Source organism: Anthonomus grandis, chromosome 9 (assembly GCF_022605725.1).
Source record: "Anthonomus grandis grandis chromosome 9, icAntGran1.3, whole genome shotgun sequence".
Taxonomy (NCBI): domain Eukaryota; kingdom Metazoa; phylum Arthropoda; class Insecta; order Coleoptera; family Curculionidae; genus Anthonomus; species Anthonomus grandis.
Window position 1 is genome coordinate 29,969,360 of NC_065554.1, and position 25,487 is coordinate 29,994,846.

General features: G+C 31.1%; 1 protein-coding gene across 1 annotated transcript; it reads right to left on the bottom strand.

Moving 5' to 3' along the window:
- Positions 1-220: 220 nt before the first annotated feature.
- LOC126740671 (sodium-independent sulfate anion transporter-like) lies at positions 221-24,486 on the bottom strand. Its single transcript, XM_050446796.1, has 10 exons — positions 23,581-24,486; positions 23,261-23,530; positions 16,766-16,957; positions 15,663-15,883; positions 12,056-12,233; positions 11,831-11,995; positions 6,112-6,414; positions 786-931; positions 553-732; positions 221-490 (listed from the first exon to the last, which is right to left on the bottom strand). Exons 1-10 carry the CDS (start codon positions 23,726-23,728, stop codon positions 266-268), a joined length of 2,028 nt encoding a protein of 675 aa, XP_050302753.1. The 5' UTR covers positions 23,729-24,486; the 3' UTR covers positions 221-265.
- Positions 24,487-25,487: the final 1,001 nt, after the last annotated feature.

Consider the following 25,487-nt stretch of genomic DNA (forward strand, 5'->3'; position numbering starts at 1 on the left):
CTGTTCTAAAGCAATCCTACATGATGTACATTAGTTTGTAGGAAACTTTTATGTATACTTCTATCCTTAGTTTTAATGATACATATATAACACCAGTTAGCCAAGAATAGAAAGGACACTCAATTATGATAATTATGTTGCACAACGCCCATTTTTTAATATTCCATTTTTTTGGAACTCCAATCAATTTTTTCAAATGATAAAAAAAAAAAGATTTCTCTCTTTTAACTAATTTTATTTCTTATACTAATTGTCCCAGTCTTTTTTACAATTTGGTCAAAACGCTATGGTCACTCTTGTATTCAATATTAAAAGATATGGTTTTCATGGAAAACCTCTTTAAGCAATCGTTTAGCTCCTCATAAGTGTTACAATAATAAAACTCTTTCGGGTTGACCCCCTTAAGGGTTTTCACCACAGACTTCTTAAGATTTACGAAAATTATTTGTTGGTTTTTGCTGGTAAAGTCTTGCATGAGGACCTTGAGACCCTAAAATTAACAATAATAAAAAACGGAGTACTATATTAATTGGGATTTTAAACAGTTCTTACCCTTGCCACAGTAAAATCTGCACCCTGTATATGTTTAGCATCAATTACAACAGGGATTATGCGATTAATATTTTCTTTGGTGCTGCAGGCTTTGGTGATTAAGTGTCTGACGAACTCCACCGAAGGAAAAGCCAGACTCCTATCCGGGGTTACTAGCAAATACTCGTATCCAGAAATCGACTAAAATAAATCCGAATTAAAATACCTTTTAGGCAAACGCGGTGTTTTCTTACTCTCGCTCGTCTGATATCGATGGAAGGTCGGGCAGTTCCATATAGTAAAAATGCTAAATTGAGGGCCACTCCTATGCCGATTCCGATTTCTAATCTGGTAAATAAACAGCCGAAAAAAGTGGCTGTGGCAGGAATAAGATCAGATTCTGGAAAAGACAAGTTTTTCGCTTGAATTGTTGTTGGATTTAGTTTAAATATAAGACACCCTTAAACGAACATGAGTTTTATTTAGTCCATGTTCATACTTCTCAGCACAAATAAATAAATAAACATGAGCACATTTATACAACGAAACAGCAATAAGACCAGTTCTTTTGGAGTTCTTATGATGATCTCATAGTGATCGAAACGTCAACTAATGTAGCTTTGTCTAAGGTGTTTTATTTTTGTCCTGTATAAAACGTTTTAGTGCAAAAGTGTTGATTAATTTGTTCCTTACAGGCACTCCTGAAATAAGAATTCCACATCTTGAAATAGACTAGAAAACCTCTTTATTTCAAGTCAAATAAGTACAATCAGTAATAGTACTTATTGTACAAATATACCATTTGTATAATACATAAATAATATAATATCAAAATTCAAGATAATCCTTTAAACAACAAGGTTCCAGATTACTAAGCAGCTTTGATAATTAGGTTTTAAAATTACTTAATATTTTTAGTTCATTCAACATATAAGCAGGATTTTGTTCATTAAGAGTGAGTCTATGTATAGGAAAGTGTATATTTTGTGTTTGTGTGTTTGTTTTTATGTTTATATAGGAACATTCTAACAAATAAAAGCCATATACTGTAAATATTCGTTTTTCTTTACAAACTCCTCGACATGTTTGTTGATAATCCATTTTATACTTTATTATTGTTTTGACGTTTGCTGATCCTCAAAACATTAGGCAAGACCTCATAATAAATTCAACATTTGTGTGATATACAAAGCTTATTGTATTTATATTTAATATTATGCTGTTATTCTAAATCCATAACAAATACACCTCAAGAACTGGTCAATATGTATGCCCATCTTGGCTTTTGTGCATTATTTCTCGTTAGTTTATAAGTTTGCTTAATTTTGGTTTTTGTTGTGTTTATGGACAATCAATTATATACATATTTTGTCGACGTTTGGATTTCTCGTGATGATCCTCAGGACTTTAAAAGATAGACTCATAGAAAACAAATAAAATCTCATAGATCGAAACGTCGGTAAAATATCTAATTGATCGTCTTAAGTAGTTTTTTTGACCTATATCCAACAAAAGCAAAATTTTAATTAATCTTGACTTTTTGTGAATGGATTTTAGCAATTTCTTTAAAACAGACTAAGAGATCTTCAAAGTAGTTTATAAATCAATAATTTCTAAACTTTGACTTCTAGAATCCAAGATATTCACTTCAGTCAGTAAGAGACAAATTATTTTACTACTTACAGGCACTCCTGGAACAAAAATTACAATATCTTGACTTTTAGTGCATTGATTTTAGTGATTTCTTTAAAAAAGACTAAAATAGACCCCAGACTAGTCCACAAATCAATAATTTCAAAACTTTGACTTCTAGAACCCAAGATATTCACTTGCCAGTAAGAGACAAATTATTTTGTTACTTACAGGCACTCGTGGAATAAAAATTATAAGAACTTGACTTTTAGTTAATGGATTTTAATCATTTCGTCAAAAAAGACTAATAAAGACTTCACACTAGCCCATAAATCAATAATTTTTTAATTTAGGCTACTAGAATCCAAGATATTCACCTGCCAATAAGATACAAATTATTTTGCTACTTACAGGCATTCCTGGAATAAGAATTCCATTATCTTGACTTTATTAAGTCAATGGATGTTATTCATTTCTTTAAAAGAGACTAACGGAGTACTCTATAAATCAATAATTTTTAAATTTTGACTTCTAGAACCCAAGATATTCACTTGTCAATAAGAGACAAGTATTTTGTTCCTCACAGGCACTCCAGGAACAATAATTCCGTTATCTTGACTTTAGGTCAATGGATATTAGTTATTTCTTTAATAAATACTAAGAGAGTATTCTGAGGAGTCTATAAATGCATAGTTTCTAAATTCTGACCACTATAACTCAAGTGATTGACATTTCAATAAGCGACAAATTAATTTATTTCTTATAGGCGCTCCTGGAATAAAAATTCCAGTTTCTTGACTTCTCGTGAAGGGATTTTATTCATTTCTTCAAAAAAGACTAATAAAGACTTCACACTAGTCCATATATCAATAATTTTTTAATTTGAGCTACTAGAACCTAAGATATTCACTTGCCAATAAGAGACAAATTATTTTACTACTTACAGGTACTCCTGGAATAAGAACTTCATTATCTTGACCTTTAGTGCATCGATTCTAGTGATTTTTTTAAAAAGACTAAAATAGACCCCAGACTAATCCACAAATCAATAATTTCAATAAGCGACAAATTAATTTGTTTCTTATAGGCACTCCTGGAATAAAAATTCCAGTTTCTTGATTTCTCGTCAATGGATTTTATTCATTTCTTCAAAAAGACTAGGAAAATCTTTTGAGTATCTCATGAAATCAAGAATTACAATATTGTGATAACTAGAACCCAAAATATTTATTTGGCAATAAAATTTCTTACAGGCGCTCCTGGAATAAGAATTCTAATACCTTGACTCTTAACGTTAATAATTACTTCAACAAAAACGAGGAAAATTTAGAAGACATGTCTTAAATTAACAACTAGATACTGCACTTTTATCAACCCAAGAGTACACAATCCAATATCTAACACACGATACTTCCATGGGCCTGTTTTACATTAATTCAATATTGACCCAGTTTAATTGTGTTGAGTTTTAAGTGTTAAGTTGTATGTGGGGTGAAATAAATTCCAAATCTTCAAATCTTTTTTTCCTTTAATGCCAACGTTTCAGCCTATATTAGGGTTTCTTCAGGCAGAACATAGAAAACAAATAAAATAGATATCGTAGATATCGAAACGTCGGTAAAATATCTAATTGATTGTTTTTGTTTTGACCTACATCCAACAAAAGCAAAAATTACGCAATCTTGACTTTTTGGGAATGGATTTTAGTAACTTCTTCAAAAAAGACTAATAAAGACTTCACACTAGTCCATAAATCAATAATTTTTTAATTTGGGCTACTAGAACCTAAGATATTCACTTGCCAATAAGAGACAAATTATTTTACTACTTACAGGCACTCCTGGAATAAGAACTTCATTGTCTTGACTTTTAGTGCATCGATTTTACTGATTTATTTAAAAAAGATTAAAATAGTCCTCAGACTAGTCCATTAAACAATAATTTTAAAACTTTGACTACTAGAGTCCAAAATATTCACCTGCCAATAAGAGACAAATTATTTTGCTGCTTACAGACATTCCTGAACTAAGAATTCCTTTACCTTGACCTTAAGTGCATCAATTTTAGTGATTTCTTCAAAAAATACTAAAATAGTCCTCAGACTATTCCACAAATCAATAATTTCTAAATTCTGTCTTCTAAAACCCAAGATGTTCACTTGTCAATAAGAGACAAGTATTTTGTTTCTCACAGGCACCCCTGGCATAAGAATTCTGTTATCTTGACTTGACTAAGTCAATGGATGTAAGTCATTTTTTTAAAAGAGACTAAGAAAGTCTCCAGAGAACTCTATAAATCAATAGTTTCTAAATTTTGACTTATAGAACCCAAGATATTCACTTGCCAGTAAGATACAAATTATTTTGTTACTTACAGGCACTCCTGGAATAAAAATTATAAGAACTTGACTTTTAGTTAATGGATTTTAGTAATTTCTTCAAAAAGGACAAAAACAGTATTCAGAGTAGTCCATTAATCAATAATTTCTAAATTTTGACTACGAGAACCCAAGATATTCACTTGTCAATAAGAGACAAGTATTTTGCTTCTCAAAGGTACTCCAGGAACAATAATTCTAGTTATATATCTAATATTAGTTATTTCTTTAATAAAGACTAAGAGAGTATTCTGAGGAGTCTAAATCCATAATTTCTAAATTCTGACTACTCTAACTCAAGTGATTGACGTTTCAATAAGCGACCAATTAATTTATTTCTTACAGGCGCTCCTGGAATAAGAATTCTAATACTTTGACTCTTTAATGTTAATAATTACTTCAACAAAAACGAGGAAAATTTAGAAGAAATTTCTAAAATTAACAAACAATTAACAACCATATTAACAAGTTGTTGTCATTATGAAAAAACTCAATTTTTCTGAAAAAAAATTTTTTTCTCAACCTCCTGTATATTTTTCAAAAAACGCTGAAATAGGTGTCCAATAATTTTAATTGAACAACCCATGTACCAATTTTTAAAAGTGTAGCACTTTTGGTTTATGAATTACAGGGTTGTTGATAAAAAGTTAAGTTATAAAGTTTCTTATTTATAATTTAAAAAATGTGGTTACAATACTACTCAGAAAGCGGCTTTAATAATTGAACTCTGCCTCATATGTTTAAGTGTTTATCTATGGAAAACATAAGGATAAAAACTTATCATTACGTATAGATTTCTTCAAAAAATACTAAAATAGTCCTCAGACTAGTCCACAAATCAATAATTTCTAAATTTTGACTTCTAGAACCCAAGATATCACTTGTCAATAAGAAACAAGTATTTTGTTTCTCACAGGCACTCTAGGAACAATAATTCTGTTATCTTGACTTTAGGTTAATGGATATTAGTTATTTCTTTAATAAAGACTAAGAGAGTATTCTGAGGAGTCTACAAATCCATCGTTTCTAAATTTTGACTACTATAAATCAACTGATTGACGTATGAATAAGCGACAAATTAATTTATTTATTATATGCTCCTGGAATAAGAATTCTAATACCTTGACATTAATAATTACTTCAACAAAAACGAGGAAAATTTAGAAGAAATGCCTAAAATTAACAACTTCAAATCTTTCAATTAACAATCCAAATCTTCAAATCTTTTCTTCCTTTAATGCCAACGTTTCAGCCTATATTAGGGTTTCTTCAGGCAGAACAGACAAATTAAAGCTTTTTGTTATACGTTATAGAGTAAAACATAGTAACACAGCTGCAATTTTTTTTATGATTCCATTTAGTTTGTTTAGTTTTTGAGGGTATCAAAGTCCATGACTATACCTCCTGAATTCATCTTATTGGTTGTTTCTTTAGAATTCAATTTCAAACATCAGCAACTACGACTAACTCTACTACCTAGTCTCAACTTTAACCCAAGACGAATCCAGAAGTGAAAAACTTAAGTTGCCTCCCTCTACAAAGTGCTTGCTAAATCAAAGCTACTAACTTACTCTTGGTCCTCCAAATGGACCGTAGCAGATGTAGTTCGATCATACAAGTGACAGCAACAATAATGACCGCTGCCAGGGCCGCTCTCGGTATGTAGTAGAACCACGGGGTCAAAAAACTCAACGAGACGACGACCACGATGGCGGTGTAGACGCCCCCGAACGTCGTTCGGACTCCGCTGGCGTGATTAACGGCCCCACGTGACAACGCCCCCGATACCGGCATGGAGGAGACGAACGAGGATGCGACGTTGCACACGCCCAGGGCGAGCATCTCCTGCGTGGAATCTATCGGTTTTCCTTGGCCTATAAAGGGAAAATATCGAGGGTGTTACTAGAATATGTTGGCAAGCTTTACCTCCAATCCAGTTATTGGAGAATTTAGAGGCAAAATATTTATATAAGGAATGCAAGTAACGTTCTGAGTACGTGTAGAATAATGAAACGTATTTTATTGAATAGTTGGTGAAGAAGCTATGATTGATAATATGGATTTTTTATAAAGTTCTTGAAATTGGTACAAAAAATTGTTGAAAGCCGAACCTTTTTCATACCTACAGGGGTTCAAATAGTAAAAAATGCTAGAGTATATACAGGAGCCATAAAAAAATTAGTTTGTGATAGGACATCGATGGTCCTAAGTGCACCGTTTCCAAAATACAGGGTGTTAAAATTTAAAAAAAATAATATTTTTTTTTCTCTGTATTAAAAGTGCTTGAAGCGATTTAAATAAAATTTTTAGGATTTAAATGATCGGTGGTGGGGCAATTGTTTAAGCAATTGCAAGTGATTTGATCTGTTCAGGGACGGAGTTGCAGCACATGTATGTTAACTTTTTTCTAAAAAAAAAAGATAAATCATTGTTTTGTTGAAAAGAAAATGAAATGATTAAAAAACTGATCTTTAATTTGGTCTTAACCAAGTGCCTGGAATAGGAAAAAAATATGTTTCTTAAAAATCTTTAAAGGCTAATTAGACTATTCTAGGACCAATTTGGACTAACCCAAGTACCTGGAATAATAATTTTTTTTGAACTAGGCTGTCCTTACATATTTTAAAAAAATCTGATTTTTTAGGGCTAATTTGGCCTGACCCAAAAGTGCCTGGAATAATGACAATTTTTGTGTAATTAGGCTTCTCTTATACATTTTGAAAAATCTGATCTTTTAGGATGAAAAAACTGATCTTTAATTTGGTCTAAACCAAGTGCCTGGAATAGGAAAAAATAAGTTTCTTAAAAATCTTTGAAGGCTAATTAGACCATTGTAGGACCAATTTGGACTGGCCCTTTTTTTCCGAAATATTTTGTTTATTTTTAATAAAACACACCCTTTGCATTTTTGCGCTCCGACGCACCGTTTTCGTACAAAATAATAAAATCCATTCAAGGAACCTTTTGTAACAACAAAAAGTTTAATATCATTACAATAAAAAATAAATAATTTAACTAAACAATAACCACAATAAAAACAATTCAAACCAAATGCTCCTCCGTGCATTTCTACACATTTTCTGCACATGTTGACCCACGCAAAGACAATTAATTAATTAATTTAATTAATACTAAAATAGTGAGATTAATAAAAGTGACTTTTGTTTGATTACTGTCACTCATTTTTCTCTTGTTTATGTTATCGCTTTGACATTATTTGCAATAATTGGGTATTGTATTATTTTTTAATTGGGCATTGAAGATTTTCGGGAAAAAACTAATAAAATAAAGAAGCCTGATAGGGACTTATTTTTTTTGCACTAAAACGGTGCGTCGGCGCACAAAAATGCAAGGGTCGTGTTTTGTGAAAAATAAACAAAATAATCAGACAATTTTTTTTTAAGTGGCGTCAGTCAAATTACCCGCAGTTCCTCAAAAAGTTGCGGTCAAACTACTTTTTTATGGTTCCTGTATATACTGTAGCATTTTTGAAAGGGGACACCCTGTATATTATTTTCTCATGGCAGTACTACTTCAAGTTCCAGTTATGCTTAGTAATATTTTGAATTCTTCTTTGCACCTAATCAAAACCTGACCCAGAACTACAATGCTGCAAAGAAAATTGATTGAATTGGCTCTTCTAACTATCAATTATGATATTCAGGTTCCTTCAGACGAAGTCATGGAAATATTTTCTAAAATAGGCAGACATCGCTTCAATTTTAATGTATGAATATGCGTAAAATAAATAATTATTTTCCAATGACACTTTATTACCGATAAATGCTTTTTATTTCTTGAATTCGCCCCCTAAAACTTTACCTTGGATCTAGAAATTGGTACTCTAGAAATAAAACCATTGCGGACCCAAGTTCACATATGAACATTTCGTCTTCAAGTTCAAAAAGTTTTGTTATACAAATCCTAATAAGAAAACAATTATTGAAATATTAAGAGATAATGCAATAAATAGTAACGTAATATAGTAACGTAATATAAATAAAATAGTAACGTAATATAATAGTCAGTAACGTAACAAATAACAAGATCAAACTCACTAATAACGGTACAATATAAAACTAGTAGTACGTAGTACGGAAATTTGATGAGTTGTTTATGTAGAAGACTTTTTTATGACCATGTCAATATATTTCTTTGATAATAAACATGCTCTATCTTATTCACTACTACTAGGCTTGAGAAATAAAGCCTTAGCATAGGCATTTCAGTAGTAGAGTAAAATATGCCCCAAGCCCCAATCAAGATTTTTGGCATATTTATCCACCGTATAGGTAAAATAGATGTAATTTATTTGTTGCATACAATAAAGATTATTTAATTTTTATTTTTATAATAATTTATTTAAATTGAAAAAGAATTTCTTAATTTCAAGCGTGGCACTGCATAGTGCTTACAATCGGTTTTACATTTGGCTCAAATTTACTTGTAGCAACGGGTAAAACTGCTTCCAAATGTTCATTTGCAAGGCGGTTTCGATTTTTTGTTTTATTATGATTTAGTATTGAAAAAGTTTGTTCACATATATAGGTAAAACCAAATTAGCTGGCACATTTCAGAGCGTTTATGCGCAACTCTTTATTGGCAGCGGTAAAAGTTCAGCAACTCTTCTTCGTTAAATTTGTTGCGGTCGTTTTGAATGTTGATAATATCTAACTGCATTGACTCTGGCGCATTTTCAACTGAAATTGTGAAAGGATTGCTGAATATGTCCAACAGAGGTTTCACTTTTTTAGACTCCGAAAATCCGTTTTGAAAAGATTGATTCAAAACATCTAGCTTCTGTATATAACTGAAATTAAGGGCAGTTTTGTTGAATTTTTCAGCCATTTTCTTATAATTCGGAAAATGATTGTAATTTCCAGAAGTCAATTGTGATCTGAAAAGTGTCGGCTTGCACTGAAAGGATGATACATCCGCGTAGAGCTGGGATATCAGTTGGTTTTTGCCTCGAAGCCGTGTGTTCAAGACATACAAATGATTTGTAAAAAGCCAAATCGCACAACCAATCAGGATTTTTAAGTTCCGGAATATGCCCTTGCTTTTCCGCCAGAAATATTCCAATTTCTTCTGTTAAATTTAAAAATCGTTCTAATGTGAATCCACGACTTACTTCTGTATTATACAGTAAATCTCCGTATTCGCTTTCGATGTCATCAAGGAATTGTTTGAATTGTCTGTGATTGAGTCCTCGTGATTTTATGAAATTTACAGTCGAAACTACCACTTTCATGACATTTTGAAATTTAATTTTTTTAGAACAGAGAGATTCTTGGTGTATAATGCAGTAAAACTGCATGAGATCTTCAGCGTTTATGTTTTTTTCTTGCAGATGCTTTTTCAGCAAAGTAATTAGCTCGTAATTGACACCAATTACAACAATACTCCAATCAACATCCCCAACAAGGTGAAGGTTCGATGTTGCAGATGCCATAAGAAGAATTACAGCATTAAAATGGAACTGGGCTAAATACATCGCAGGGATGACAGATGATCGATTAAAAAAAAGAATCTTTGAATTGAGACCGAGAAATGATGAAATGAAATTGATTACACTAAACTGGACGCAGTCGGCGTAGCTCCGTTAGTAGTGGAACAGAATACTAGAAAGGCCTATGCCCACTAGAAAAAGCAGTGGGGCTTCTGATGATGAATATCATTGTTATTCTTTATAAATAATTAGTGAACTTTATTTTGTAGTCTTTGTGAGCAAAATTCACTTCTCCTTGTGCTATATCTTCTACTTTAGGATATTTACAGGTTAGTTGAAAAACAAAATGCGGTAGAAACTTAACAAATGAATAAAAGGCTCATTATTTGTCAATTCTTTTATCGATCTTAAACCGATAGCATAAACTAAGAAGCAAAATTCAACATTCAGCCCATTAAAATAAAGTAAAAGAAATTTGGAACGCACAGTCAACAGCTTTGCAGTAAAAACTTGAAATTTCTTAATCGTTTTAATTATTAAAGCCAAAGTCAAAATATACTTATGAATATGAGAAGTTGAGCTGTGGAACTAATATCAATGGGTTCGTCGAGTGCTAATGAACAAAAATCAATAACCTTAGTTTTTTCAATTAATTGTTCCGCAATATTACCGGACAAAGAGATAATTCATCTTTGGATAGTCATACGATTCAGTTGAATTTTCTCCAACTTTTTTGCTGCTTCTGGACAGATTTTCTTAGCGGCAATTCCTAAGTGTTCTTTTACAAAATCGCCATCATCGCTTTGCTATCATTCGAGAAATTTCATGACTTTTGTAGCTATTTCTGAATTTTGAATGGGTTTTGTAAACGTAGCTTGCTGACCTATAGGCTCCCCTTTTAAAGACAATATTTTTTGCTTTCTTAATTCGCCTGTAAACTTGGCAAAAGAAGGATGCTGCGTTTCACAGTGCCTTTTTACATTATATTCCTTTGCAATCGCGACAGAATTCTTGCAAATTAAACAAGCGACTTTGTTATTCGACCATACAAAAAAATATTTCTCAGTCCAAATTTCTTGAAACTGCCGATTTTCATCATTAACCATACGTTTTTTACTAGGTTCTGGCTTCTCCATGTTGCATTCTAATTTTGGGGGGATTAACACAGCACCTAAAAACAATTACAGTAGCTACTTAAATTACCCATCCTTTTTTAATCTATCAAAAATAATTGATTAATTAGTATGTGAAACTTTCACAATTCACGGCACTTGACGGGTTAACACTGCAACAGGAAATCTACGTTGATTGTGGATCAAAATATATGACACCGGCTAGTTAAAGTCTACACTAGAACTATTGCCCCCCCCAAAACACTATTAAACTGCACTTATCCTCAATCACTTATTACTTCTGTTACACTGAAGCTAATAATGGCATAATTTATCGCATTTAAACATCCAGAGCGTCTTCAAAACGTAAATTTAGTTTAGTTTTTTTTTATACTGAGCATAACTTTGGTTTTATAGGTCTGACAGAATATTGGCTATGCAGGGCTATTATGAACATTGGCTATAAACTTGATGCATTCCACATAAATTCAATACACGGAGGCTCCGCAATTAGAAAGAAGTTAGAAAGTTAGTTAGAAAGACGTTGATATATGCGCCACACACCTAGTGGTAACATTAATTTTTTTTTAGGGTTAATTATTTCTTACTCAAATTCTGATAGGAGATTTTTACATTAACTCATCAAATTGTATCAATTACCTACATTTGTTGCCTTGCAATTACAATCAAAATGGGACATAAAGGCAGTCACACACATTTGTCACTTACTATAAACTTTGGCGATGGCGTAATTTTGCAAAATCGACAAAACGGGAACAATAATGATCCCCGATCCAAGTACGGAGACCATGTCCCAAAACGAGTAGATTTTGTTCTCCACTTGCGTGGTAAACGGTGGCAGGCTTAAGCTTGGCAAACCCGGTTTCACGAATCCTGCAAGTAACCATCAATTACTACAAAACGAACGTGAAAAAAAATCATACAGACACTTACCCGTTAATTTAAATGGAGAGCTACCGTCCGATTCCAAACAATAGGCAACAGATGCAGAAATCACCACGACAAGCAAATTCCTGGACGTGGATAAAAACCAACAGAAACCATATAAGATTTTGATCGAGTGGCTCCTTTCAACTCCCTCCTTGTTTACAAACTTTATATCTTTCAGTTTCTGAAATAGAACCGTATAAATATACACATTAAAAACTTATATACAGTGCATCCCAAAAGTTATGTCTAAATTCATTTAAAATTCAGGGGCGTGTTCGAAAAAAAAACGTTCGGACCCATCGATTTTTATTTCAAGTTGTACGTGAATTTTGTATATACAGGGTTGCCCAAAAATAAATTACGACCATCAACTTCATTTTTTAAAAATAAAAGCACCTTTTTTTTTTAATTTTATCATTGAATTCCGCGTGGAATTCTACGTATGTTTCATGCATCATGTCCTATACCTAAAGTCAACAGTTATCGAAAAAAAGACGATTCATGTAACAAATAAAACAAAAACAAAAATTAAGTTAAATGTTCAAAAAATGGTTGCCATTCACGGCTTGACAATATCCAAGGCGATCAATAAAAACTCGTAGCACATTTTCAATCATTTCCGGAGTTATGTCTAGATTATTGGGCCTATTAACAAGTACTTGAGGTATCCCCACAAAATAAAGTCCATTGGTGTTAGGTCAGGCGACCTAGCAGGCCATTCGATGGGTCCTCTCCTTCCTATCTACCGATTAGGAAAGGTTTCATCCAAAAATGTACGCATAGTGCGGAGGAGCGCCATCTTGCTGGAAAATTAGTTCTTCGTCAGGATAGTCTGGGTGCAATGGATTTGGAAATAAAGCTAGTAATGCTGGAACTAATTCAAATTGGAGAAAATCGAGATACACTTGTCCCGTTAAAGTATGTTTAAAGAAAAAGGGACCTATTACTCTTCCGCGCACTACACATTTAGTTTTCGAGGATACTGGATGTTTACCTTCATCATCCAATGCGGATTTTCTGTTGCCCAATATCGAAAATTTTGTCTGTTCACACTACCATTCAAACAGAACGTGGCTTCATCGGAAAAAATAATATTTGTTAGTAAATTATTATTTAGATTGCACATGTTTTGTAAGCGTTCAAAAAACTCGTTTCGCCTATCGAAATCGTCATCAAATAACTCTTGCACAGGAATAACTTTGTAGGGGTGATATTTGTGCTTTTTAACTATAGATTTCGCCATGTGTAAATTTGCCCTAATCTGCGACAAAGGAGCGCATGGATTTTCTTACAAAGAAAGCAAAACGTCAAGTTGTTCATTTTCATCTCGAGCAGGACGACCAGACTTCGGCAGATCTCTAACATGACCGAATTCTCTAAATTTAGCCTCTATTCTACTCACCACCTTTTGATATATCGGAGGACGATCAGGATGGATTTCATTGTATAATTGAGCAGATTCAGAATGCACAGAATTTCTATTTTTTCTCGTTCCGTTAACTTTACCATTGTGAAAACCGCAACTTTGTTCGTACACTTCACACTTGAGAATATCTGTTTGGCGTACAACTGTCATTCCACGCGAAATTCCACACGATCATTAAAGCCATCAATATTATTATGCAGTCGAGATACATTTCTCCTTCTTTCTATTAAGACAAAAATTTAGTTATTCTTCTTCAATAACTAAAAATTCAGGTGACATTAAAATACATTTTTCTGGGCATTTGAAAGGTTATTCTTCTTCCAGGCACATCTTATTTACTTTCTTAAGGCATTTTCCTTTTGCAAATATGGAAAAGTGATTTTTTTTCCTCTTCAAAACTTCTAAAGTAGGTATTGTACTTCTTTCAGGCAGTTTAACTTAAACTAAGTTGCTTCAACTGCCTAAGACATACCATCGATTTATCGAATATTTCTCAAATTTAAATTACAATTTAACTCTGCGTGCCTGGCATAAATTAGTAATTTAGTCCAGGCATTCATTTCTCTATAGTTTTGTCCCTTTTAACCCGATTTCTGAATATTATTTATCCTCAAAGAATTCCAACCTCATCTGCCTGAAATAAGTCAATTATAATGATGATTTCCGGATATTTTCTAATCTTTAAAGGGCAAATCTATCCCGCATGCCTGAAATAATGAAATAATCAGGTAATCATTTTTGATTAATTTAATATAACTCATTACCATTAAACCTAATTACACGGAATAAAGTAAACATTTATTCCAGGCACTCATTTCTGTATAGTTTTGTGAGCCTTTAACCTCATTTCTGGATATTTTTTAACCTTTTAGAGGCAAATCAAACCCTGGAATATTTTATTCTTATTAACTTAGAAGGTCTAGCCTAGGGCTTTTTAAACTTAAGCTCGTTAATAGAATTTTCTTAAGAAACTAACTATAAAAGAATGAGCAACTATGTGCTATATGGCATATAAGATTTACATATTTGTCAAAGTCAAAATTTACTGCTAAAATAGCAAAAAATAAAAGAAATAGAAAAATACCAATAATAAATAATACTGGTATGATTAAGATCTCGTTTATTTTATCTAAAATACTATTTCGTTTTTCAAGGCTCATATTAGGCGATAGCACATATTTTCGATTTTAGAGCTCTCAGATTGCCTGCATAACTGGACCATCTGCATAACTAAAGTGAAACAAGATAAGCGTTTTAACTAATTTCTTTTTTAAATTAATTTAAAAAGGAAAAGCAAAAATTTATTTCAGGCAGTCATTTATGTAATATGAAAAAATTATCCATAATTGTTACGAAATTTAATTAAATATAAGAAGCAAAAGTTTTAGTCAAAAGTCTCGCATTTAAAATATATTTAAGGTGACACGTGTTTCGCCGCCTTCGCTTACAAGTCATCCTCAGATCAATTTAAAACGTCTAAAACATCTAGGGTCGAATTGTGCTTTGAGGATAAGAAATTACATAAAAATGACGGCCCGGAATAAATGTTTACTTTACTTACTCTTACTCTTTTTTTTTAATCCAGGCAGTCATTGTTATGTAATTTCTTATCCTCAAAGCACAATTATTCAACCCTAGAGGTTTTAAATAGATCTGAGACATAAAAATGACTGCCTGGAATAAATTTTTACTTTATTCCAGGAAAGAAATAATATATTTACCTTAATCGAATAAACTTACTCTTTACAATAATAACTTTGTATACTTGATAAACTAAAAGTAACTCTCAAGACGATTATCTGGAGATTTTCAAATAATAGTTCACTTATCTTTTTATAAAAAAAGGAATACTTGATCCATGTCTATAAAGTTAAAGAAATACAAACTTCGATGTAAAGAAATATTTCATAGAAAAGCAATAAACATAAAAAATAGTGACACTCAAATTACGAGACAGTTTTACCACTAACCAAAACTCTTTATTTTTAATCTCACTAGAGGCAAAACTGTTTCGTAATTTGAAACATATAAGAGTAATTAAACAAAGGAATTACAAGTGTTAATTTAGGAAAGCGTCAAGAGAATCCAAGACTTAATTTTGACATAAGAGTTTTCTTCTCAATTCAAACTGGCAAAATATGGTAAATGTTTGGTGCTGATAAAAAGCTTATTTTAGGTACTCACTTTCAGAATGACTAGCACACCAATACAAATGAAACCCATGACGCAATCGGCTCGGCTCGTTTCCGTAATGTGTTCGTAAATTTGCGTCCACACCAACACGAATTTGTCCCCCGGATAATCCAGCCCCAGGAGATCTTTTATTTGGGTGGTGGCCACTACTAGGGCTGCTGCCGATGTGAACGCTATCGTAACCGGTCCCGAGATGAAATCTATGAGAAAACCTTGAAAAAAAAAAAAGGGAAAAATTAGGATTTAGAAACAGGATAAATGTATAGTCGATTGTCCTTGCTTTACAGTCTACTAGAGCCAACGTTTTTTGATATACAGGGCAGCAAATAAAAGACGTTATTGTATTTGGAAGTATGTTGTCCCAGATTAATTTACTTTCATTAAATAGTTTCTATTAAATGTTTTTATTATGGTCTGGTTCATTTTATCAACGTTTATAGGATGCCCTATAAATAATGGTAAATATTTGTTTATTTAACAGCAGGTTGGTTTGAAAAAAAAAATAGTTTAAGTTAAATTTTCATAGTCCGTCAAAGACAACCAAGATATAGTGTGATTATCTTAATGTAATTTTTTTTGATCAGATGTTCAAGCATTCAGTAGCCACTAAAATTTAGGATAATTCGACCTTCATTAATTTAGCTTTCTTAAATTTAAGTGCTTAATATATGTCATTTTCTGTTTTTTTTTAATAAATAAATAACGTTACATAGTAACAATAAAATGTCCAGGAAGGAAACAAGTACCATAATGGTCATGTATTTTTAACCTGAAGAAGGTATAATAAAGGCTCGAAACGTCGCTCAATTAATCATAACGTATTTTATTTGTTGTGAACCCAAAAATGTTTACACCTGGTATGTTTTATGTACAAGTTCTCTTTTTATATACAGAACTTGATTGAGGTCTACTCTATTTGAAATAGATTGTGTGAACTGAAAAGGACGTTAACAGAGCATAATTTAACGAATATTCTTTTAAGTTCAATGTCTAGGAAATTTTAATATGATCCGACGAAATCAATTACTATGCTTTTTATTTGAACAATACTCCAATTAGTATAAAATGAATGATCACCTAGAGGTGTGTCTTACCTAGATGTAAAACTCCCATAAGGAACTCTACACATCCGCTAAGAAAACAGAGTAGAACCGCCCCCGGGATGCCCAACTCGTGTTTGTTTTCCCTCACTAGTAGACCTTCAATGGCTGTAGGTCCCACAGGTGAATCCTTACTGCTGCCAAATACTGCATATATCAAAGGGGCGACGAACGAAGAATACAAACCTAAAAGTACGTAAAGAAGATGTTTTTTCTTGCAACGAAACTGTGAGATATAATAACTACAGAATATCTATACAGCTCGAACTTGTGAACAAACATAACGTGTAAAAAATCTAGGTCTAGTTATTGATAGTAAAGGAAAATTTAAGGATCATCTTACTCTATGCTTAAAAGTTTAGACTTATTTACTCCCCTAGATACTATTTGTTTCAGAAAACCAAAGCGATGCTTGATCACACTTCAATTTTTCAGATCATAGACAACCTTTTTTGGACAGCCTGGATAAAGAAAGAGTCCAAAAGGCGCAAAATTCTTGTCTTCGACTGATCTTTAGTATAAAACGTAAATTACCTGAGTTGGGGTGATCTAGTTTCATCTTTTTTTTTATAAAGTTATTAAATATAAATGTCCCCCATATCTTTACCAAAAGATAACCTATCGAACAGATGTCCATAATGTTAATATCCGTCGATTAAATCTTCTAACAATCCCTGGTCATAGAACTGAAGCATTTAAAAAATTATTTGCCTATCAAATTGCCTTTCATACAAACAAATAAAGTTTTTGACTTGTCCTAGACAAATTCTAGTTTTAAAAAAAGAATTGCTTCTAAATACCTAAATTATATCCCGCTGAACTCATTTAAGTTTTTTTTCTCTCACTCTCCCTTTATCTGTCTCTTTTACACTTTAAAGTCGACAAGTGAAGTGCCTACTTTCCAAGCTTATTCGACTACATACCTAGACACAAAGTTCATAACTCAAAAAATTGACCAGATATCATTTTGAAAATTTGTACACATAATCTATGGACAATTTCGTTGGACACCTATTTCAGCGTTTTTCCAAATTCGTACGAGATTTTGAGAAAAAAAATATTTTTCGAAAATATTGAGTTTTTTTTTCTATTTATTCGACACAAAGTTCATAACTCAAAAAATTGACCAGATATCATTTTGAAAATTTGTACACATAATCTATGGACAATTTCGTTGGACACCTATTTCAGCGTTTTTCCAAATTCATACGAGATTTTGAGAAAAAAATTATTTTTCGAAAATATTGAGTTTTTTTTTCTATTTATTTGACACAAAGTTCATAACTCAAAAAATTGACCAGATATCATTTTGAAAATTTGTACACATAATCTATGGACAATTTCGTTGGACACCTATTTCAGCGTTTTTCCAAATACATACGAGATTTTGAGAAAAAAAATATTTTTCGAAAATAATAAGTTTGTTTTTTCTATTTATTCCACACAAAGTTCATAACTCAAAAAATTGACAAAATATCATTTTGAAAATTTGTACACATAATCTATGGACAATTTCGTTGGACACCTATTTCAGCGTTTTTCCAAATTCGTACGAGAATTTGAGAAAAAAATTTTTTTCGAAAATATTGAGTTTTTTTTCTATTTATTTGACACAAAGTTCATAACTCAAAAAATTGACCAGATATCATTTTGAAAATTTGTACACATAATCTATGGACAATTTCGTTGGACACCTATTTCAGTGTTTTTCCAAATTCGTACAAGAATTTAAGAAAAAAAATATTTTTTGAAAATATTGAGTTTTTTTTTCTATTTATTCGACACAAAGTTCATAACTCAAAAAATTGACCAGATATCATTTTGAAAATTTGTACACATAATCTATGGACAATTTCGTTGGACACCTGTTTCAGCGTTTTTCCAAATTCCTACGACAATTTGAGAAAAAAAATATTTTTCGAAAATATTGAGTTTTTTTTTCTATTTATTCGACACAAAGTTCATAACTCAAAAAATTGACCAGATATCATTTTGAAAATTAGTACACATAATCTATGGACAATTTCGTTGGACACCTATTTCAGCGTTTTTCCAAATACATACGAGATTTTGAGAAAAAAAATTTTTTCGAAAATATTGAGTTTTTTTTTCTATTTATTTGACACAAAGTTCATAACTCAAAAAATTGACCAGATATCATTTTAAAAATTTGTACACATAATCTATGGACAATTTCGTTGGACACCTATTTCAGCGTTTTTCCAAATACATACGAGATTTTGAGAAAAAAAATTTTTTCGAAAATATTGAGTTTTTTTTTCTATTTATTTGACACAAAGTTCATAACTCAAAAAATTGACCAGATATCATTTTAAAAATTTGTACACATAATCTATGAACAATTTCGTTGGACACCTATTTCAGCGTTTTTCCAAATTCGTACGAGATTTTGAGAAAAAAAATATTTTTCGAAAATATTGAGTTTTTTTTTCTATTTATTCGACACAAAGTTCATAACTCAAAAAATTGACCAGATTTCATTTTGAAAATTTGTACACATATTCTATGAACAATTTCGTTGGACACCTATTTCAGCGTTTTTCCAAATTCGTACAAGAATTTAAGAAAAAAAAAATTTTTCGAAAATATTGAGTTTTTTTTTTCTATTTATTTGACACAAAGTTCATACCTCAAAAAATTGACCAGATATCATTTTAAAAATTTGTACACATAATCTATGGACAATTTCGTTGGACACCTATTTCAGCGTTTTTCCAAATACATACGAGATTTTGAGAAAAAAAAAATTTTTCGAAAATATTGAGTTTTTTTTTCTATTTATTTGACACAAAGTTCATAACTCAAAAAATTGACCAGATATCATTTTGAAAATTAGTACACATAATCTATGGACAATTTCGTTGGACACCTATTTCAGCGTTTTTCTAAATTCGTACGAAAATTTTAGAAAAAAAATATTTTTCGAAAATATTGATTTTTTTTCTATTTATTTGACACAAAGTTCATAACTCAAAAAATTGACCAGATATCATTTTGAAAATTAGTACACATAATCTATGGACAATTTCGTTGGACACCTATTTCAGCGTTTTTCTAAATTCGTACGAAAATTTTAGAAAAAAAATATTTTTCGAAAATATTGATTTTTTTTCTATTTATTTGACACAAAGTTCATAACTCAAAAAATTGACCAGATATCATTTTGAAAATTAGTACACATAATCTATGGACAATTTCGTTGGACACCTATTTCAGCGTTTTTCTAAATTCGTACGAAAATTTTAGAAAAAAAATATTTTTCGAAAATATTGATTTTTTTTCTATTTATTTGACACAAAGTTCATAACTCAAAAAATTGACCAGATATCATTTTGAAAATTAGTACACATAATCTATGGACAATTTCGTTGGACACCTATTTCAGCGTTTTTCTAAATTCGTACGAAAATTTTAGAAAAAAAATATTTTTCGAAAATATTGATTTTTTTTCTATTTATTTGACACAAAGTTCATAACTCAAAAAATTGACCAGATATCATTTTGAAAATTTGTACACATAATCTATGGACAATTTCGTTGGACACCTATTTCAGCGTTTTTCTAAATTCGTACGAAAATTTTAGAAAAAAAATATTTTTCGAAAATATTGATTTTTTTTCTATTTATTTGACACAAAGTTCATAACTCAAAAAATTGACCAGATATCATTTTGAAAATTAGTACACATAATCTATGGACAATTTCGTTGGACACCTATTTCAGCGTTTTTCTAAATTCGTACGAAAATTTTAGAAAAAAAATATTTTTCGAAAATATTGATTTTTTTTCTATTTATTTGACACAAAGTTCATAACTCAAAAAATTGACCAGATATCATTTTGAAAATTTGTACACATAATCTATGGACAATTTCGTTGGACACCTATTTCAGCGTTTTTCTAAATTCGTTTGAGAATTTGAGAAAAAAAATATTTTTCGAAAATATTGAGTTTTTTTTTCTATTTATTCGACACAAAGTTCATAACTAAAAAAATTGACCAGATATCATTTTGAAAATTTGTACACTTAATCTATGGACAATTTCGTTGGACACCTATTTCAGCGTTTTTCTAAATTCGTTTGAGAATTTGAGAAAAAAAATATTTTTCGAAAATATTGAGTTTTTTTTTCTATTTATTTGACACAAAGTTCATAACTCAAAAAATTGCCCAGATATCATTTTGAAAATTTGTACACTTAATCTATGGACAATTTCGTTGGACACCTATTTCAGCGTTTTTCTAAATTCGTTTGAGAATTTGAGAAAAAAAATATTTTTCGAAAATATTGAGTTTTTTTTTCTATTTATTTGACACAAAGTTCATAACTCAAAAAATTGCCCAGATATCATTTTGAAAATTTGTACACTTAATCTATGGACAATTTCGTTGGACACCTATTTCAGCGTTTTTCTAAATTCGTACGAAAATTTTAGAAAAAAAATATTTTTCGAAAATATTGATTTTTTTTCTATTTATTTGACACAAAGTTCATAACTCAAAAAATTGACCAGATATCATTTTGAAAATTTGTACACATAATCTATGGACAATTTCGTTGGACACCTATTTCAGCGTTTTTCTAAATTCGTTTGAGAATTTGAGAAAAAAAATATTTTTCGAAAATATTGAGTTTTTTTTTCTATTTATTCGACACAAAGTTCATAACTAAAAAAATTGACCAGATATCATTTTGAAAATTTGTACACTTAATCTATGGACAATTTCGTTGGACACCTATTTCAGCGTTTTTCTAAATTCGTACGAAAATTTTAGAAAAAAAATATTTTTCGAAAATATTGATTTTTTTTCTATTTATTTGACACAAAGTTCATAACTCAAAAAATTGACCAGATATCATTTTGAAAATTTGTACACATAATCTATGGACAATTTCGTTGGACACCTATTTCAGCGTTTTTCTAAATTCGTTTGAGAATTTGAGAAAAAAAATATTTTTCGAAAATATTGAGTTTTTTTTTCTATTTATTCGACACAAAGTTCATAACTAAAAAAATTGACCAGATATCATTTTGAAAATTTGTACACTTAATCTATGGACAATTTCGTTGGACACCTATTTCAGCGTTTTTCTAAATTCGTTTGAGAATTTGAGAAAAAAAATATTTTTCGAAAATATTGAGTTTTTTTTTCTATTTATTTGACACAAAGTTCATAACTCAAAAAATTGCCCAGATATCATTTTGAAAATTTGTACACTTAATCTATGGACAATTTCGTTGGACACCTATTTCAGCGTTTTTCTAAATTCGTTTGAGAATTTGAGAAAAAAAATATTTTTCGAAAATATTGAGTTTTTTTTTCTATTTATTTGACACAAAGTTCATAACTCAAAAAATTGCCCAGATATCATTTTGAAAATTTGTACACTTAATCTATGGACAATTTCGTTGGACACCTATTTCAGCGTTTTTCTAAATTCGTACGAAAATTTTAGAAAAAAAATATTTTTCGAAAATATTGATTTTTTTTCTATTTATTTGACACAAAGTTCATAACTCAAAAAATTGACCAGATATCATTTTGAAAATTTGTACACATAATCTATGGACAATTTCGTTGGACACCTATTTCAGCGTTTTTCTAAATTCGTTTGAGAATTTGAGAAAAAAAATATTTTTCGAAAATATTGAGTTTTTTTTTCTATTTATTCGACACAAAGTTCATAACTAAAAAAATTGACCAGATATCATTTTGAAAATTTGTACACTTAATCTATGGACAATTTCGTTGGACACCTATTTCAGCGTTTTTCTAAATTCGTTTGAGAATTTGAGAAAAAAAATATTTTTCGAAAATATTGAGTTTTTTTTTCTATTTATTTGACACAAAGTTCATAACTCAAAAAATTGCCCAGATATCATTTTGAAAATTTGTACACATAATCTATGGACAATTTCGTTGGACACCTATTTCAGCGTTTTTTCCAAATTCGAACGAAAATTTTATAAAAAAAATATTTTTCAAAAATATTGAGTTTTTTTTCTATTTATTCGACACAAAGTTCATAACGACACATTTCGATAGTTTTCTCTTATACAGCAGTAGAAGATATTCTTCCCAGGCATTCTTATTCGGAAAAACTTTTTTAATTCACAGGAATCGTAAAGAAAAATACACTTTACACAGAGTATTATTTTTTTTACATTGCGCCCTTTCAATATATAATTTTTAAATAGTGCATTTATTATTTTTTTATGTAACTCTCTAACTTCTGTGTATACTTCCCAACTTATCACAAGCACTTTTGCCAATGTCTAGAAACAATAAAAAATCGAGAACTATCATTCAATCACCATTTTGTCCAACATTTAAGACCTGCATTTATAGCAACCTATTTGACAACACCTTGTAATCTTGACACTAAGGTTTCTTTAGGAACGTCAAGACTATGCTAGACTTCACTCTATTTCTTCATTAAAAACTAAAAAGGAGCCTTCTCACTTACCTATTTGAGCAGGTAAGCCAGCCACACTAGAATAAGCGATCGCTTGAGGAATAATGGTGAGTCCCACGGTAATACCGGCTAAAAAATCCGAAAGGGCAATTTCCCAAGTGTACTGGAGCAAGTAATTGAAAATCGGGATTCTTCGCTTTAAGGTTTTCACGCTGAAAGTTTTCTTAGTTTGTCGTTTTAGCCACTTCAAGAGGTCGCGATGCTTTAAAGCTTCACTGCCTAATCCATGTTGCACGTCCTCTGATAAATCCAGACTGGTTTCTGCAATAAAACATATATAGAAGCATATAATAGAATTCCTTCAAACTCACCTGTTTTAGTGTCCATTGCCGCAGTATCTTGACTCATATCGATCTCGTTGACGCGAACTTTGAAAGTTTGAAAAATGTTCACGATATTTTCGGCATCCTCGTCGCCGTATATGTACGAAGTGAGCACCACTTGATTTTGGCCCCTCATCGTATAATTCACTTCCTTCTGATTTTGATTTTTTGCGATAAATATTCCGTGTGCATCACGCAATCCCAACAGAAATTGACCAATTTCTGACTTATTTGTTCGCCGATCGAAATTAGAGGTCTAATAATACTTATGGCAATTTAATTTTTAACAAAGAACGAAATGATGCGAAACGTTCGAGCGGCGAAGGTAAAATGGATGGATTTGTCTCGATGCCGCGATGTTAATATAGGAAATATTTAAACCGTTTTATTTGTTGTTCCGTTATTTTTTTTTTCACTTCCACCTTTTATGTACGGGGTGCCCATTCGAGAGCTTCAAGAACCAGAATCATGTTGATATACTTTTGCAGAATTTTTCATTCTCTATGGCCCTCAGATTGAGCCATAGAAGTCAATTAGGACAGGTAGATCCACCAGTAGTTTTATCTGTGCGATCTATTAAAAGCATTAAATTATGTCTCACACGATTAGAGACGCTGTCTTAATATGGTTTTAGTGCAGCAGGTACCTTGAGGGTAATAGGCTCATTTGCAGTTACTGACTGTGATGTGAATAAAAATTGAATTTTCCCAACATTTTTCTATATTCAGTTAATTGATTCTAATACCCAGCCTACCAAAAACAATCAGTCTTTTTTTCCGCATGATGCATGATGCATTTTAAATCATTCTGTACATTCTTTTTCAGATACTCTCTAGACAAAAAGGTTTACTAATAGGGTACTCTAACAATTTTTTCTGCCCTCGTAATCCTTTGCTAAAAGATGTAATTTTGAAAATTTGTACACATAATCTATGGACAATTTCATTAGACACCTATTTCAACGTTTTTTGAAAAAATAGACAGGGAGATGAAAAATAATTTTTCTTGGGAAAATGTGATATTTTTTTCAAAAAATCCTATCAGCATGTCCATAACTCAAAAACAAAGAAAGTTAGAGAGTTGAAAATTTGTACAAATATTCTTCAAATAAAATGATTGGACACCTATTTCAACGTTTTTCTAAAAAATAGACAGGGAGATAAAAAATAATTTTTCTTTGGAAAATGTGATATTTTTTCAAAAAAATCCTATCAGCATGTCTATAACTCAAAAACGAAGAAAGTTAGAGAGTTGAAAATTTGTACAAATATTCTTCAAATAAAATAATTGGACACCTATTTCAACGTTTTTCGAAAAAATAGACAGGGAGATAAAAAATAATTTTTCGTTTTTCAAAATATTGCGACTTGTTATCAAAAATTGGTAACATTTGTCGACCTTCTAATTTCATTCAAACAAAGCCGTCTCTGGACTCATCGACACATACTTTAGTGGAGGCCTCAGTAACCAGTTTGACGCAGCGTTCTACTGCCTGAGTGTGACATGGAAATTTCTCAAAGTTTGGCACAAATGTACCTTTTAATAAATTATCCAAATCTTCATTTTTAAGAGCAACTGTTAAGGGTGGTTCAGAAATTACTGTTTTTTGCCAGTCTATTAAATCAATGTAATCCTCAGCGGCTAAGTTGATCGAAGGTACCCTAAAGACTCTCACTTCATTGCTGGGATGCATTCTGCATTTTTTTATTCTTCTCACAGCCAATGTCTTTATATGAGGCCTTGGGTCTGTTAGCATTGCTAAGAGCAAATTTTCAGAATGGGCAAAATAGGCATTGGCGGCAAAGACTTTGTCGACTATTTTAGTAACTTTAGGTGGAAAAGTTCTGGAAAGAGTAATGGCTTTCCACAAATGTCGTGCTCCGTTGTAGATCAGT